Genomic DNA, 15,115 nt, shown 5'->3' on the forward strand with positions numbered 1-15,115 from the left:
TATTGCAGAAAATACAGAGGCATTGGATTCAGGGTGATTTAGCAGTTTGGATCAGAAATTGGCTAGCTGAAAGAAGACAGAGGGTGGTGGTTGATGGAGAATGTTCAGCCTGGAGTTCAGTTACTAGTGGTATACCACAAGGATCTGTTTTGGGGCCACTGCGCTTTGCCATTTTCATAAATGACCTGGAGGAGGGCGTAGAAGGATGGGTGAGTAAATTTGCAAATGACACTAAAATGTAGGGGCTGGTTTAGCTCACTTGGCTAAATCGCTGGCTTTTAGAGCAGGCCAGCAGCACGGTTCGATTCCCGTACCAGCCTCCCCGGACAGGCGCCGGAATGTGGCGACTAGGGGCTTTTCACAGTAACTTCATTGAAGCCTACTCGTGACAATAAGCGATTTTCATTTCATTTATCAAAATCGGTGGAGTTGTGGACAGTGCGGAAGGATGTTACAAGTTACAGAGGGACTTAGATATGCTACAGTGCTGGGCTGAGAGGTGGCAAATGGAGTTTAATGCAGAAAAATGTGAGGTGATTCATTTTGGAAGGAATAACAGGAAGACAGAGTACTGGGAAGATTCTTGGTAGTGTGGATGAGCAGAGATCTCGGTGTCCATGTACATAGATCCGTGAAAGCTGCCACCCAGGTCGAGAGGGTTGTTAAGATGGCGTACGGTGTGTTAGCTTTTATTGGTAGAGGGATTGAGTTTCGGAGCCATGAGGTTATGTTGCAGCTGTACAAAACTCTGGTGCGGCCGCATTTGGAGTATTGCGTGCAATTCTTGTCGCCGCATTATAGGAAGGATGTGGAAGCATTGGAAAGGGTCAGAGGAGACTACCAGGATGTTGCCTGGTATGGAGGGAAGATCTTATGAGGGAAGGATGAGGGACTTGAGGCTGTTTTCATTAGAGACAAGAAGGTTAGGAGGTGACTTAATTGAGGCATACAAGATGATCAGAGGATTAGATAGGGTGGACATTGAGAGCCTTTTTCCTCGGATGGTGATGTCTAGCACGAGGGGACATAGCTTTAAATTGAGGGGAGATAGATATAGGACAGATGTCAGAGGTAGGTTCTTTACTCAGAGGGTAGTAAGGGCGTGGAATGCCCTGCCTGCAACGGTAGTGGACTCGCCAAAACTAAGGGTATTTAAATGTGAAAGTGAAAATCGCTTATTGTCACGAGTAGGCTTCAAATGAAGTTACTGTGAAAAGCCCCTAGTCGCCACATTCCGGCGCCTGTCCGGGGAGGCTGGTACGGGAATCGAACCGTGCTGCTGGCCTGCTTTCAAAGCCAGCGATTTAGCTCGGTGAGCTAAACCAGCCCCATGGTCATTGGATAGACATATGGACGATAAAGGAATAGTGTAGATGGGCTTTAGAGGGTTTTCACAGGTCGGCGCAACATCGAGGGCCGAAGGGCCTGTACTGCGCTGTAATGTTCTATGTTTTCATTAGAAAGACGGAGGTTGAGTGGCGACCTTATAGAGGTCTACAAGATTATGAGGGTCATGGATAGAGTGGATGGGCAGGCACTCTTTCCCAGGGTGGAGGGGTCAGTCACCAGGGGGCATAGGTTTAAGGTCCGTGGGGCAAAGTTTAGAGGAGATGTGAGAGGCAGGTTTTTTACACAGAAGGTGGTGAGTGCCTGGAACGCGCTGCCAGGGGAGGCTGTGGAAGCAGATACATTAACAGCGTTCAAAAGGCATATTGACAAATACATGGATAGGATGGGTATAGAGGGATACGGAACAAGGAGGTGCTGAGGGTTTTGGCAAAGGTTGGTATCATGAGCGGTACAGGCTTGGAGGGCTGAAGGGCCTGTTCCTGTGCTATATTGTTCTTTGATCAAGCAGTGACACTTCAGACAATGTTTCACCTCTGTATCTGGACTTCCATCTTGCTTGGTGCTCAGCAGATCTCCGGTGCTGGCGTTAGAATTCTCCACTGAAAAACTGCTTTGTTTCACATTGGTGTTAACCCTGACAAGCTGTTTTTAGCATTACAAAAATAAAAGTAAAAAAATTCAACACATGCAAAATACAAATAAAAGTAAGCAAGTTACTTTGTTTAGGTGAATGGCTTATATTAGCACAAGTTCTTTGTAGAATATGTGGGTTGTTTACACAAATCGGTTTATGGTGTCTGTATTGTTTAGAAGTTAAGAGTTTAGTGTTTTGAGCAGTGCTCCAACTAGACTGTGCATACACAGCAGTGTGAAAGATAGTGCACAAGTCTTGCTGCAATAAACAATGTGTGTGCGCAGCTGCATAAACATTTTTCAAAAGGTGTTTGCACTGAACAAAAGGTGCCAACCCAACTACATCTTAAAGGGAACACCATGAGGTGTTTAATGGTCAGTATACTAACTGGACAAATCATTCAAAATAATTGGCTGGAATCTGTTCCTGTCTGTGTTTACCTCTATATTAGATCTGCACTTCTGTTATTGTATATCTGTCACATCGCATATACAAAAAGAAAATCTAAAATCTACTCACTGAATCGTGTCCAAAACAGGATTTTACAACATTAACCAAACAAGTCCCAGTGTCAGCCAATGATAGAGTCACAAACTATTGCAAACAATCCACGCAAGAATCTCAATTAATGTAATTTTCAGAACAATTGGGAGATTGCCAACCTTCATTTATTAGGAATGAATATCAGATCTTATCAAACTGCGCAGATACTTAATTCCATTCAAACCCATCATCAGTTTTGATGAATATTTCATATAATCAAAACTCCAACAATTCAAGATTGTAAATCCTTCCGTTCCATATTGTTGCCTGCTCCCCCAATCCGTGATACATGTCACAACAACCACGAACCCCCACCCCAACCCCCCAGCACCCTGCCAAGAGCTCTTGAGATTTTGTCAGTGAATAGCAGGGTGTCTGTCGTCTGATGTTCTTCTGTTCCAATGTTACTGAGATAGTTACACTGCAAAGCTGAAAAAAGTCTGTTGCATTTACTATACATAGTATAGACAAATAAATCCGATTCCGGGTTATTTATTGGGACCTGCAAAAAAAAACCAAAATGCACATGAGAAGCAATGTTAGATATATGGGTGACAGACGGTGAGAAGGGTTATCAGCAGCTGATAGTGATGGAAGTATTGATGTGACCACTGCATCATAGTTGTATCACAATGCTTTGTTTCAGGGGGTATCCCTGAGGATAGGGTCTTCTGGTTTGGAAAGTGCTCAGGGATAAAGGGGCTGCAATGCAGCTGAGACAGGTAAGGCAACCCAGGGGCAGGTGTGTCAGCCTCTGCAATAGTCCAACAGGTTTGAGGTTCTTTCAGCTTGATTGGATGAGAGTAGGGCTGTCGGGTGGGCATGGCATCTTGGTCCAGGAAGCCGTTCAAATTCACTAATTGAGGTTAATGGGTATGACCTTATAGCCTTACAGAGATGTGGTTAGAAGATCAAAGCCAGGAATTAAATCTTCAGGGGTATGTGACTTTTGGTAAGGACAGGTAGGAAGGGAGGTGGTCTAGCTTTGTTAGAACAAGGTGGAATAAGTAAGATAACAAGAAATGATCTTGGATCCTTATGGATGTAGAATCCATATGGGTGGGGATCAGAAATTACTTTGGGAAGACAACACTGGTGGGTGTAGTCTATAGGCACTCTGACAGTAGCTATACTGTACGACACAGATAGATCAGGAGGTAATGAAGGTACATAAAAAGTCAGTGCATTAATCATGGGTGACTTCAATCTTCATGTGGATTGGGAAAATCAAATTGGAAGAGGTAGCCATGGGGAAGAATTGATCGAGTGTATTCGGGGCAATCCCTCGAACAACATGTCCAACTAGGCTTACATTAACACTGCAATGAAGTTACTGTGAAAAGCCCCTAGTCGCCACATTCCGGCACCTGTTCGGGTACACAGAGAGAATTCAGAATGTCTAATTCACCTAACAGCACATCTTTCGGGACAAGTGGGAGGAAACTGGAGCACCCGGAGAAAACCCACGCAGACACGGGGAGAACGTGCAGACTCCGCACAGACAGTGACCCAAACCGGGAATCGAACCCGGGTCCCTGGCACTGTGAAGAAACAGTGCTAACCACTGTGCTGCCATGCCGCCCTCTACTGCCGGTGTCCAATTTCTCCCCCCATATCCTTTGAGCTCTTTTGCCGCAAGCGCTGTATCTAACTCCCTTTCATAAACATACAATGTTTTGGCTTCAACTACTTCCTGTGGTAATGAATTCCACAGACTCACTACTCTCTGGGTGAAGAAATGTCTCCTCATCTCTGTCCTAAATGGTCTACCCCGTATCCTCAGACTGTGCCCCCTGGTTCTGGACCCACCCACCATCGGGAACAGCCTTCCTGCATCTACCCTGTCCAGTCCTGTTAGAATTTTATTGTTTTTTTAAATGAGACCCCCCCCCCCCCCCCCCCCCCCCCCCTCATTCTTCTAAACTACGATGAATAAAATCCTAACTAACTCAATCTCTCCTCACACGTCAGTCCCACCATCCCAGGAATCAGTCTAGTAAACATTTGCTGCACTCCCTCTATAGCAAGAACATCCTTCCTCAGGTAAGACCAAAACTACACACAATATTCCAGGTGTGGCCTCACCATGATCCTTTCTAATTGCAGCAAGACATCCCTGCTCCTGTACTCAAATCAACAAACAAAGAACTGACAGCACAGGAACAGGCCCTTTGGCCCTCCAAACCTGTGCCGACCATGCTGCCCATCTGACCTAAAACCTTCTACACTTCCTGGGTCCGTATCCCTCTATTCCCATCCTATTCATGTATTTGTCAAGATGCCCCTTAAATGTCACTATCGTCCCTGCTTCCACCACCTCCTCCGGCAGCGAGTTCCAGGCACCCACTACCCTCTGTGTACAAAAACTTCCCTCGCACATCTCCTCTAAACTTTGCTCCTCACACCTTAAACCTATGCCCCCTAGTAATTCAACATCGAGGGCCGAAGGGCCTGTTCTGTGCTGTACTGTTCTATAAGACAGACAAACACAGAAGTGAGGAGAGGGGTGAGAATCATAAGTTAAAGGATAAAGAATCTTTAAAAAGGGGCAGCAGGGTAGCATGGTGGTTAGCATAAATGCTTCACAGCTCCAGGGTCCCAGGTTCGATTCCCGGCTGGGTCACTGTCTGTGTGGAGTCTGCACGTCCTCCCCGTGTGTGCGTGGGTTTCCTCCGGGTGCTCCGGTTTCCTCCCACAGTCCAAAGATGTGCGGGTTAGGTGGATTGGCCATGCTAAATTGCCCGTAGTGTCCTAATAAAAGTAAGGTTAAGGGGGGGGAGTTGTTGGGTTACGGGTATAGGGTGGATATGTGGGTTTGAGTAGGGTGATCATGGCTCGGCACAACATCGAGGGCCGAAGGGCCTGTTCTGTGCTGTACTGTTCTATAATTGACTCTTCCGCCCTGGGAAAAGCTTCTGACTATCCACTCCGTCCATGCCCCTCATAATCTTGTAGACCTCTATCAGGTCACCCCTCAACCGCCGACGTTCCAGTGAGAACAAACAAGTTTATGCAACCGCTCCTCATAGCTAATGCCCTCCATACCAGGCAACATCCTGGTAAATCTCTTCTGCACCCTCTCTAAAGCCTACACATCCTTCTGTAGTGTGGCAACCAGAATTGAACACTATACTCCAAGTGTGGCCGAACTAAGATCTATAAAGCTGCAACATGATTTGCCAATTTTTATACTCAATGCCCCGGCCGCTGAAGGCAAGCCTTATGCTTTCTGGACTACATAGAATCATAGAATTTATAGTGCCGAAGGAGATCATTCGGCCCATCGAGTCTGCACCGGGATCTTGGAAAGAGCACCCCACTTAAGCCCATGCCTCCACCCTATCCCCCTAACCCCCACTAAGCTTTTTGGACACTAAGGGCAATTTATCATGGCCAATCCACTTAACCTGCATATCTTTGGACCGTGGGAGGAAACTGGAGCACCCGGAAGAAACCCATGCAGACACGGGGAGAACTTGCAAACTCAGCATTGACAGTGACCCAAAACAGAAATTGAGCCTGGGACCCTGGAACTGTGAAGCAACTGTGCTGACCACTGTGCTACCGTGTTGTCTTCTCCACCTGAGTTGCCACTTTCAGTGACCTGTGTACCTGTACACCCAGATCCCCATCCAACAATACTCTTAAGGGTTCTACCATTTACTGTATATTTCCCACCTGCATTAGACCTTCCAAAATGCATTACCTCACATTTGTCCGATTTATACTGCATCTACAATCTCTCTGCCCAAGTCTCTAACCGATCTCTATCCTGCTGTTATCCTCTGACAGTCCTCATTGCTATCCGCAATTCCACCTACCTTTGTGTGGTCTGCAAACTTACTAATCAGACCAGTTACATTTTCCTCCAAATCATTTATATATGTTACAAACAGCAAAGGTCCAGCACTGATCCCTGCGGAACACCACTAGTCACAGCCCTGCAATTAGAAAAGCACCCTTCCACTGCTACCCTCTGTCTTCTATGACCAAGCCAGTTCTGTGTCCAACTTGCCAACTCACCTCTGATCCTGTGTGACTTGGCCTTTTGTACCAGTCTGCCATGAAGAACCTTGTCAAAGGCCTTACTGAAGTCCATATAGACAACATCCACTGCCCTACCTGCATCAATCATCTTTGTGACCTCCTCGAAAAACTCTTATCAAGTTAGTGAGACACGACCTCCCCTTCACAAAACCATGCTGCCTCTTGCTAATACGTCCACTTATTTCCAAGAGAGTAAATCCTGTCTCAAAGAATCCTCTCCAATAATTTCCCTACCCCTGACGTAAGGCTCAACGACCTGTAATTACCTGGATTATCCTTGCTACCCTTCTTAAACAAAGGAACAACATTGGATATTCTCCAGTCCTTTGGGACCTCCTCTGTAGCCAGTGAGGATACAAAAATTTCTGTCAAGGCCCCAGCAATTTCCGCCCTCAGTATTCTGGGGTGTATCCCACCATGTCTTGGGGATCTCTCTACCTTAATGTTTTTCAAGATGCCAATACCTCCTTTTTGATCTCAATGTGACCCAGACTATCTACACACCCTTCCCCAGACTCATTATCCATCAATTCCTTCTCTTTGGTGAATATTCATTTAATACCTCACCCATTTCCCCAGGCTCCACGCATAGATTCCCTCCTCTGTCCCTGAGGGGGACAACCCTCTCTCTGGCTACCCTCTTGCTCTTTATATATGTATAAAAAGCCATGGGATTTTCCTTACCCCTATTTGCCAATGACTTTTCGTGACCCCTTTTAGCCCTCTTGACACCTTGCTTAAGTTTCTCTCTCCTTTCCTTGTATTCCACACTTGCTTCATGTGTTCCCAGCCTTCTGGTCTTGACAAATGCTTCCTTTTTCTTTTTGACTAGGCTCACAATATCTCTCGTTATCCAAGGTTCCCGAAACTTGCCATACTTTCAACCTAACCTCTCTGCTTTTGTACTTTATTAATGAAGTCCAAGGTCCCACATACTTGGCAAAGTCCTGCCAACTTCAAGATCTTTGCAGATGAATTCCAGGTCCCTTTTCACTGCACACTCTTTAGGAAAGTGACACTAAGTTTATTAACCTCTCCCTATCCCATTCACCTAAATGCATCACCTCATTCCATATTAAATTCTACCTGCCACGTGTGCCTATCTACTCTCCTATCCATGTCCTGTTGCAGATCAATTTTCTCACAGTTTGTCATAAATCCAGGTTTGGTATAATAATCAAATTTTGAAAAGTTAGTGTATTCCAATATCCAATCACTCTTGGTGAACACTACCGACTAGTCTGAAAAAGAAGCATTCACCACAACTCGCTGTTTCCTATCCTCATTCTAATGTTTAAAAATATCCAAACTGACATTGACCTTCCCACTGAGCCTCCATCCATCTTTTGTGCCAAACACTTCAAATCTATATAGACAACATCCATTGCATTATCCTCATCTACCTTCTGTTACTCCACCAAATAATTCAATTGGTACGAGTCTAACATCCTCCTGATTTCGACATTCCCAAGTTTTGGCCATTGACAAACCTTAAAATGAAGACCTGCATAGCCAATTGCAGGTCATGAATAAATATGAAAAAAGCAGCAGTCCCAACTCCATTTCCCCAGGAAACATCAGCCCACACTTTTCACCAATCTGAAAAATAAGGGCTCACCTTTACTTTCTGCTTTCAATTACTTAGCTTTTTAAAAAATAAATTTAGAGTACCCAATTCATTTTTTCCAATTAAGGGACAATTTAGCGTGGCCAATCCACCCTGCACCCTAAATCCAACAGATTTTGGAAAGGTGCAGAAAGGCACAGGGTAGTAGTCATGGGCGACTTCAACTTCCCAAACATTGAGTGGAAACTCTTTAGATCAAATAGTTTGGATGGGGTAGTGTTTGTGCAGTGTGTCCAGGAAGCTTTTCTAACACAGTATGTAGATTGTCCGACCAGAGGGGAGGCCATATTGGATTTAGTACTAGGTAATGAACCAGGGCAGGTGATAGATTTGTTAGTGGGGGAGCATTTTGGAGGTAGTGACCACAATTCTGTGACTTTCACTTTAGTAATGGAGAGGGATAGGTGCGAGCAACAGGGCAAGGTTTATAATTGGGGGAAGGGTAAATACAATGCTGTCAGACAAGAATTGAAGTGCAGAAGTTGGGAACATAGGCTGTCAGGGAAGGACACAAGTGAAATGTGGAACTTGTTCAAGGAACAGGTACTGCGTGTCTTTGATATGTATGTCCCTGTCAGGCAGGGAAGAGATGGTCGAGTGAGGGAACCATGGTTGACAAGAGAGGTTGAATGTCTTGTTAAGAGGAAGAAGGAGACTTATGTAAGGCTGAAGAAACAAGGTTCAGACAGGGCGCTGGAGGGATACAAGATAGCCAGGAGGGAACTGAAGAAAGGGATTAGGAGAGCTAAGAGAGGGCATGAAAAATCTTTGGCGGGTAGGATCAAGGAAAACCCCAAGGCCTTTTACACATATGTGAGAAATATGAGAATGACTAGAGCGAGGGTAGGTCCGATTAAGGACAGTAGCGGGAGATTGTGTATTGAGTCTGAAGAGATAGGAGAGGTCTTGAACAAGTATTTTTCTTCAGTATTTACAAACGAGAGGGGCCATATTGTTGGAGAGGACAGCGTGAAGCAGACTGATAAGCTTGAGGAGATACTTGTCAGGAAGGAAGATGTGTTGCGCGTTTTGAAAAACTTGAGGATAGACAAGTCCCCCGGGCCTGACGGAATATATCCAAGGATTCTATGGGAAGCAAGAAATGAAATTGCAGAGCCGTTGGCAATGATCTTTTCATCCTCGCTGTCAACAGGGGTGGTACCAGAGGATTGGAGAGTGGCGAATGTCGTGCCCCTGTTCAAAAAAGGGAATAGGGATAACCCTGGGAATTACAGGCCAGTTAGTCTTACTTCGGTGGTAGGCAAAGTAATGGAAAGGGTACTGAGGGATAGGATTTCTGAGCATCTGGAAAGGCATTGCTTGATTAGGGATAGTCAGCACGGATTTGTGAGGGGTAGGTCTTGCCTTACAAGTCTTATTGAATTCTTTGAGGAGGTGACCAAGCATGTGGATGAAGGTAAAGCAGTGGATGTAGTGTACATGGATTTTAGTAAGGCATTTGATAAGGTTCCCCATGGTAGGCTTATGCAGAAAGTAAGGAGGCATGGGATAGTGGGAAATTTGGCCAGTTGGATAACAAACTGGCTAACCGATAGAAGACAGAGAGTTGTGGTGGATGGCAAATATTCAGCCTGGAGCCCAGTTATCAGTGGCATACTGCAGGGATCAGTTCTGGGTCCTCTGCTGTTTGTGATTTTCATTAACGACTTGGATGAGGGAGTTGAAGGGTGGGTCAGTAAATTTGCAGATGATACGAAGATTAGTGGAGTTGTGGATAGTGAGGAGGGCTGTTGTCGGCTTCAAAGAGACATAGATAGAATGCAGAGCTGGGCTGAGAAGTGGCAGATGGAGTTTAACAATGACAAGTGTGAGGTTGTCCATTTTGGAAGGACAAATCTGAATGCGGAATACAGGGTTAATGGTAGGGTTCTTGGCAATGTGGAGGAGCAGAGAGATCTTGGGGTCTATGTTCATAGTTCTTTGAAAGTTGCCACTCAAGTGGATAGAGCCGTGAAGAAGGCCTATGGTGTGCTAGCGTTCATTAGCAGAGGGATTGAATTTAAGAGCCGTGAGGTGATGATGCAGCTGTACAAAACCTTGGTCAGGCCACATTTGGAGTACTGTGTGCAGTTCTGGTCACCTCATTTTAGGAAGGATGTGGAAGCTTTGGAAAAGGTGCAAAGGAGATTTACCAGGATGTTGCCTGGAATGGAGAGTAGGTCATACGAGGAAAGGTTGAGGGTGCTAGGCCTTTTCTCATTAGAACGGAGAAGGATGAGGGGCGACTTGATAGAGGTTTATAAGATGATCAGGGGAATAGATAGAGTAGACAGTCAGAGACTTTTTCCCCGGGTGGAACACACCATTACAAGGGGACATAAATTTAAGATAAATGGTGGAAGATATAGAGGGGATGTCAGAGGTAGGTTCTTTACCCAGAGAGTAGTGGGGGCATGGAATGCACTGCCTGTGGTAGTAGTTGAGTCGGAAAATTTATGGACCTTCAAGCGGCTATTGGATAGGTACTTGGATTAGGGTAGAATAAGGGAGTGTAGGTTAACTTCTCAAGGGCAGCACGGTAGCATTGTGGATAGCACAATTGCTTCACAGCTCCAGGGTCCCAAGTTCGATTTCGACTTGGGTCACTGTCTGTGTGGAGTCTGCACATCCTCCCCGTGACTGCGTGGGTTTCCTCCGGGTGCTCCGGTTTCCTCCCACAGTCCAAAGATGTGCAGGTTGGGTGGATTGGCCATGAAAAATTGTCCAAAATTCTATGATTAACCTAGGACAAAAGTTCGGCGCAACATCGTGGGCCAAAGGGCCTGCTCTGTGCTGTATTTCTCTATATCTATATCTATCTTTGGGTTGTGGGGGTGAGACCCACGCAGACATGGGGAGAATGTGCAAATTCCACAAGGATGGTGACCCGGGGTCGAACCCAGTTCCTCGGCGTCGTAAGGCAGCAGTGCTAATCACTGCGCCACTGTGCTGCCCAGAGTTGCTGAGCTAAGTTCATATCTGGGCAGTCAGTGCCTCTTTAACCTCCTGTGCTCGAATCAACTAAAGCCCCAAGCCCCAGGTCAGTTAGAACCTGCTCCTTTACCTTTAATTGAGTTGTCGAATAAGTTTGTTGATTCCTTCGCCACGGTTCCCCGTCTCTCCGAAATCATTGAGAAATCCCACTTTGTTCTTTGCTGCGTGTCGAGCTACTGACAGCCGGAAGGGCCACAGGAAGCTGCTGGCCTCCTTGAAGAATTTTCCCACACAGTAGATTTCATGTATCAGATCCTCGAGACAGATCATTCCCCATTTCCCTGTAGACAAAAGTAGGTCAATAAAACTCTGAAAATGGAGGGTCTCAATGTGTGACTGCCAATTTTGTAAGGTAGGAAATGAAAATGAAATGAAAATTGCTTTTTGTCACGAGTAGGCTTCAATGAAGTTACTGTGAAAAGCCCCTAGTCACCACATTCCGGCGCCTGTCCGGGGAGGCTGGTACGGGAATCGAACAGTGCTGCTGGCCTGCCTTGGTCTGCTTTAAAAACCAGCGATTTAGCCCAGTGAGCTAAACCAGCCCCATAGGAGGCTATGTATCAGCAAAAGAACAAAGAAAAGTACAGCACAGGAACAGGCCCTTCGGCCCTTCAAGCCTGTGCCGACCATGCTGCCCGTCTAACCTAAAACCTTCTACATATCCGCGGTCCGTATCCCTCTATTCCCATCCTATTCATGTATTTGTCAAGATGCCCCTTAAACGTCACTATTGTACCTGCTTCCACCACCTCCTCCAGCAGCGAGTTCCAGGCACCCACTACCCTCTGTAAAAAAAACTTACCTCACACATCTCCTCTAAACTTCACCCCTCACACCTTAAACCTATGTCCTCGAGTGATTGATTCTTCCACCCTGGGGAAAGCTTCTGATTATCCACTCTGTCCATGTCACTCATAATGTTGTAGACTTCTATCGGGTCGCCCCTCAACCTCTTGTCGTCCCAGTGACAACAAACCGAGTTTATCCAACCTCTCCTCATAGCTAATGCCCTCCATACCACGCAACATCCTAGTAAACCGCTTCTGCACCCTCTCAAAGGCTCCACATCCTTCTGGTAGTGTGGTGACCAGAATTGAACACAATGTTCCAAATGAGGCTTAAACTAAGGTACAGTTGCAACATGACTTGCCAATGTTTATATTCACTGCCCCGACCGATGAAGGCCAGCATGCTGTATGCCTTCTTGCCCACCTTATCTACAGCGTTGCCACTTTCACTGATCGGTGGACATGCACACACCCAGATCTCTCTGCTTGTCAGTACTCACAAGTGTTCTACCATTTACTGTGTAATTCCTACATGCATTGGACATTCCAAAGTGCATTACCTCACACTTGCCCGGATTAAACTCCATCTGCCATTTCTCCGCCCAAGACTCCAGCCAGTTTATATCCTGCTGTATCCTCTGACAATCCTCTTCACTATCCGCCACTCTAATTTTTGTGTCGTCTGTGAACTTACTAATCAGACCAGCTACATTTTCTTCCAAATCATTTATATACACCACGAACAACAAAGGTCCCAGAACTGATCCCTGTGGAACGCTGCTAGTCACAGCCTTTCATTCAGAAAAACACCCTCTTCTGCTACCCTCTGTATTCTGTGCCCAAGCCAGTTCTGTATCTAACTTGCCAGCTCTCCTCTGATCCCATGCGACTTCGCCTTTTGGACCAGTCTACCATGAGGTACCTTGTCAAAGGTTCCATGTAAACAACATCTACTGCCTTTCCCTAGAACGAGGGGTCAGTTATAGGATGAGGTAGCAGATTTAAAACAGAGATGAGGAGAAATTACTTCTCTCAAACGGTTGCGAATCTGTGAAATTCATTACCCCAGAGTTTGATGGATGACAGGACATTGAGTAAATTTAAGGAGGTGGACAGATTTTTAATTAGTAATGGGTTGAAGCGTTATGGAGAACAGGCAGAAAAGTGGAGTTAAGGCCAAGATGAGATCAGCCATGATCGTATGGGACCTTGGTGTTTTGTCCATAGATCTCTGAAGGCAGAAGGTCAGGTTAATCAGGTTGTGAAAAAGGCATATGGGACACTGGCTTTTATCAATCGAGGCACAGATTACAAAAGCAGAGACGGCATGTTGGAGTTGTATAGAACTTTGGTGAGACCACAGCTGGAGTACTGTGGGCGGTACTGGTCGCCACATTATAGGAAGGATGTGATTGCACTGGAGGGGGTGTAGAGGAGATTCACCAGGATGTCGCCTGGGATGGAATGTTTAAGTTATGAAGAGTTGGATAGAACATAGAACAGTACAGCACAGAACAGGCCCTTCGGCCCTCAATGTTGTGCCGAGCCATGATCACCCTACTCAAACCCACGTATCCACCCTATACCCATAACCCAACCCCCCTTAACCTTACTTTTATTAGGACACTACGGGCAATTTAGCATGGCCAATCCACCTAACCCGCACATCTTTGGACTGTGGGAGGAAACCGGAGCACCCGGAAGAAACCCACGCACACAGGGGGAGGACGTGCAGACTCCACACAGACAGTGACCCAGCCGGGAATCGAACCTGGGACCCTGGAGCTGTGAAGCATTTATGCTAACCACCATGCTACCCTGCTGCCCCAAACGGTTTTATAGGTTTGGCTTGTTTTCGTTAGAGCAGAGAAGATTGAGGGACGACGTGATTGAGGTGTACAAGATTATGAGGGGGGTGGAGAGGGAGCAGCTGTTCCCCTTAGTTGAAGGGTCGGTTACGAGGGGACACAAGTTCAAGGTGAGGGGCGGGAGGTTCATGGGGGATTTGAGGAAAAACCTTTTACCCAGAGGGTGGTGACGGTCTGGAACGCACTGCCTGGGAGGGTGGTAAAGGCAGGTTACCTCACATCCTTTAAAAAGTACCTGGATCAGCACTTGGCACGTCTTAACATTCAAGGCTATGGGTCAAGAGCAGGCAAGTGGGATTATGTGGGCGAGTCAGGGACTGTCATGCGTTGGTGCAGACGCGATGGGCCGCTTCTGCACTCTATTATTCTGTACTGAATGGCAGAGCAGGCTCCAGAGGGGGTGAATTGCTGATTCAAGCTCCTAATTTTTTGAGGATATAACTAGAATAGGTAAGGGTGAACCAGTAGATGTGATGTATTTGGATTTAAGAGGTTAGTGTGCCAAATTAAACCACATGGAATTGGGGGTAGCATATTGCCATGGAATTGAGAATTGGTTAGCAGACAGGAAACCGAGAGTAGGAATAAATGGGTCTTTTTTGGAGTAGCAGGCAGCGATTAGTGGTATATCTCAAGGATCAGTGACTGGGCCCCGCTATTCGTCATATACATCAATGATTTGGATGAGGGAACCAAATGTAATATTTCCAAATTTGCCAATGACGCGAAGCTTAGTGGAATGGGAGTAGTGAGGAGGATGCTAAGAGGCTTCAAGGAGATTTGGACAAGTTGAGTGAGTGGGCAAATACAAAGCAGATGCAGTATAATGTGGATAAGTGTGAAGAAGGAAAAACAGAATGTCAGAGTCGTATTTAAATATTGGTGGATTGGGAATTATTGATGTATAAAGGGGCCTGGGTGTCCTTGTGCACCAAAGCACGCATGCAGGTGCATCAAGCAGTTAGGAAGACGAATGATATCCATAGAATCCCTACAATGCAGGAGGAGGCCGCCAATCGGCCCATCAAGTCTGCACTGACCCGCGGGCAGCACGGTGGCCTAGTGGTTAGCACAACTGCCTCACGGCGCTGAGGTCCCAGGTTCGATCCCGGCTCTGGGTCACTGTCCGTGTGGAGTTTGCACATTCTCCCCGTGTCTGCGTGGGTTTCGCCCCCACAACCCAAAAATGTGCAGAGTAGGTGGATTGGCCACGCTAAATTGCCCCTTAATAGAAAAAATAATTGGGTAATCTAAATTTTTTTTT

The 15,115-nt window shown here is 46.2% G+C and overlaps 1 protein-coding gene across 1 annotated transcript in view; it reads right to left on the minus strand.

The window, feature by feature from the left end:
* Positions 1-2,609: 2,609 nt before the first annotated feature.
* Positions 2,610-15,115, minus strand: part of rpl7l1 (ribosomal protein L7-like 1) — a 62,958-nt gene continuing 50,452 nt past the window's right edge. Inside the window, exons 6-7 of the mRNA XM_038817620.1 lie at positions 11,266-11,476; positions 2,610-3,029 (exon numbers count right to left, since the gene is read on the minus strand). Coding sequence (XP_038673548.1) covers positions 11,268-11,476 — 209 coding nt within the window. The 3' untranslated portion in view covers positions 2,610-3,029; positions 11,266-11,267. The remainder of the gene's footprint in view (positions 3,030-11,265; positions 11,477-15,115) is intronic.

This window comes from Scyliorhinus canicula, chromosome 1 (assembly GCF_902713615.1).
Source record: "Scyliorhinus canicula chromosome 1, sScyCan1.1, whole genome shotgun sequence".
NCBI classification, from domain to species: domain Eukaryota; kingdom Metazoa; phylum Chordata; class Chondrichthyes; order Carcharhiniformes; family Scyliorhinidae; genus Scyliorhinus; species Scyliorhinus canicula.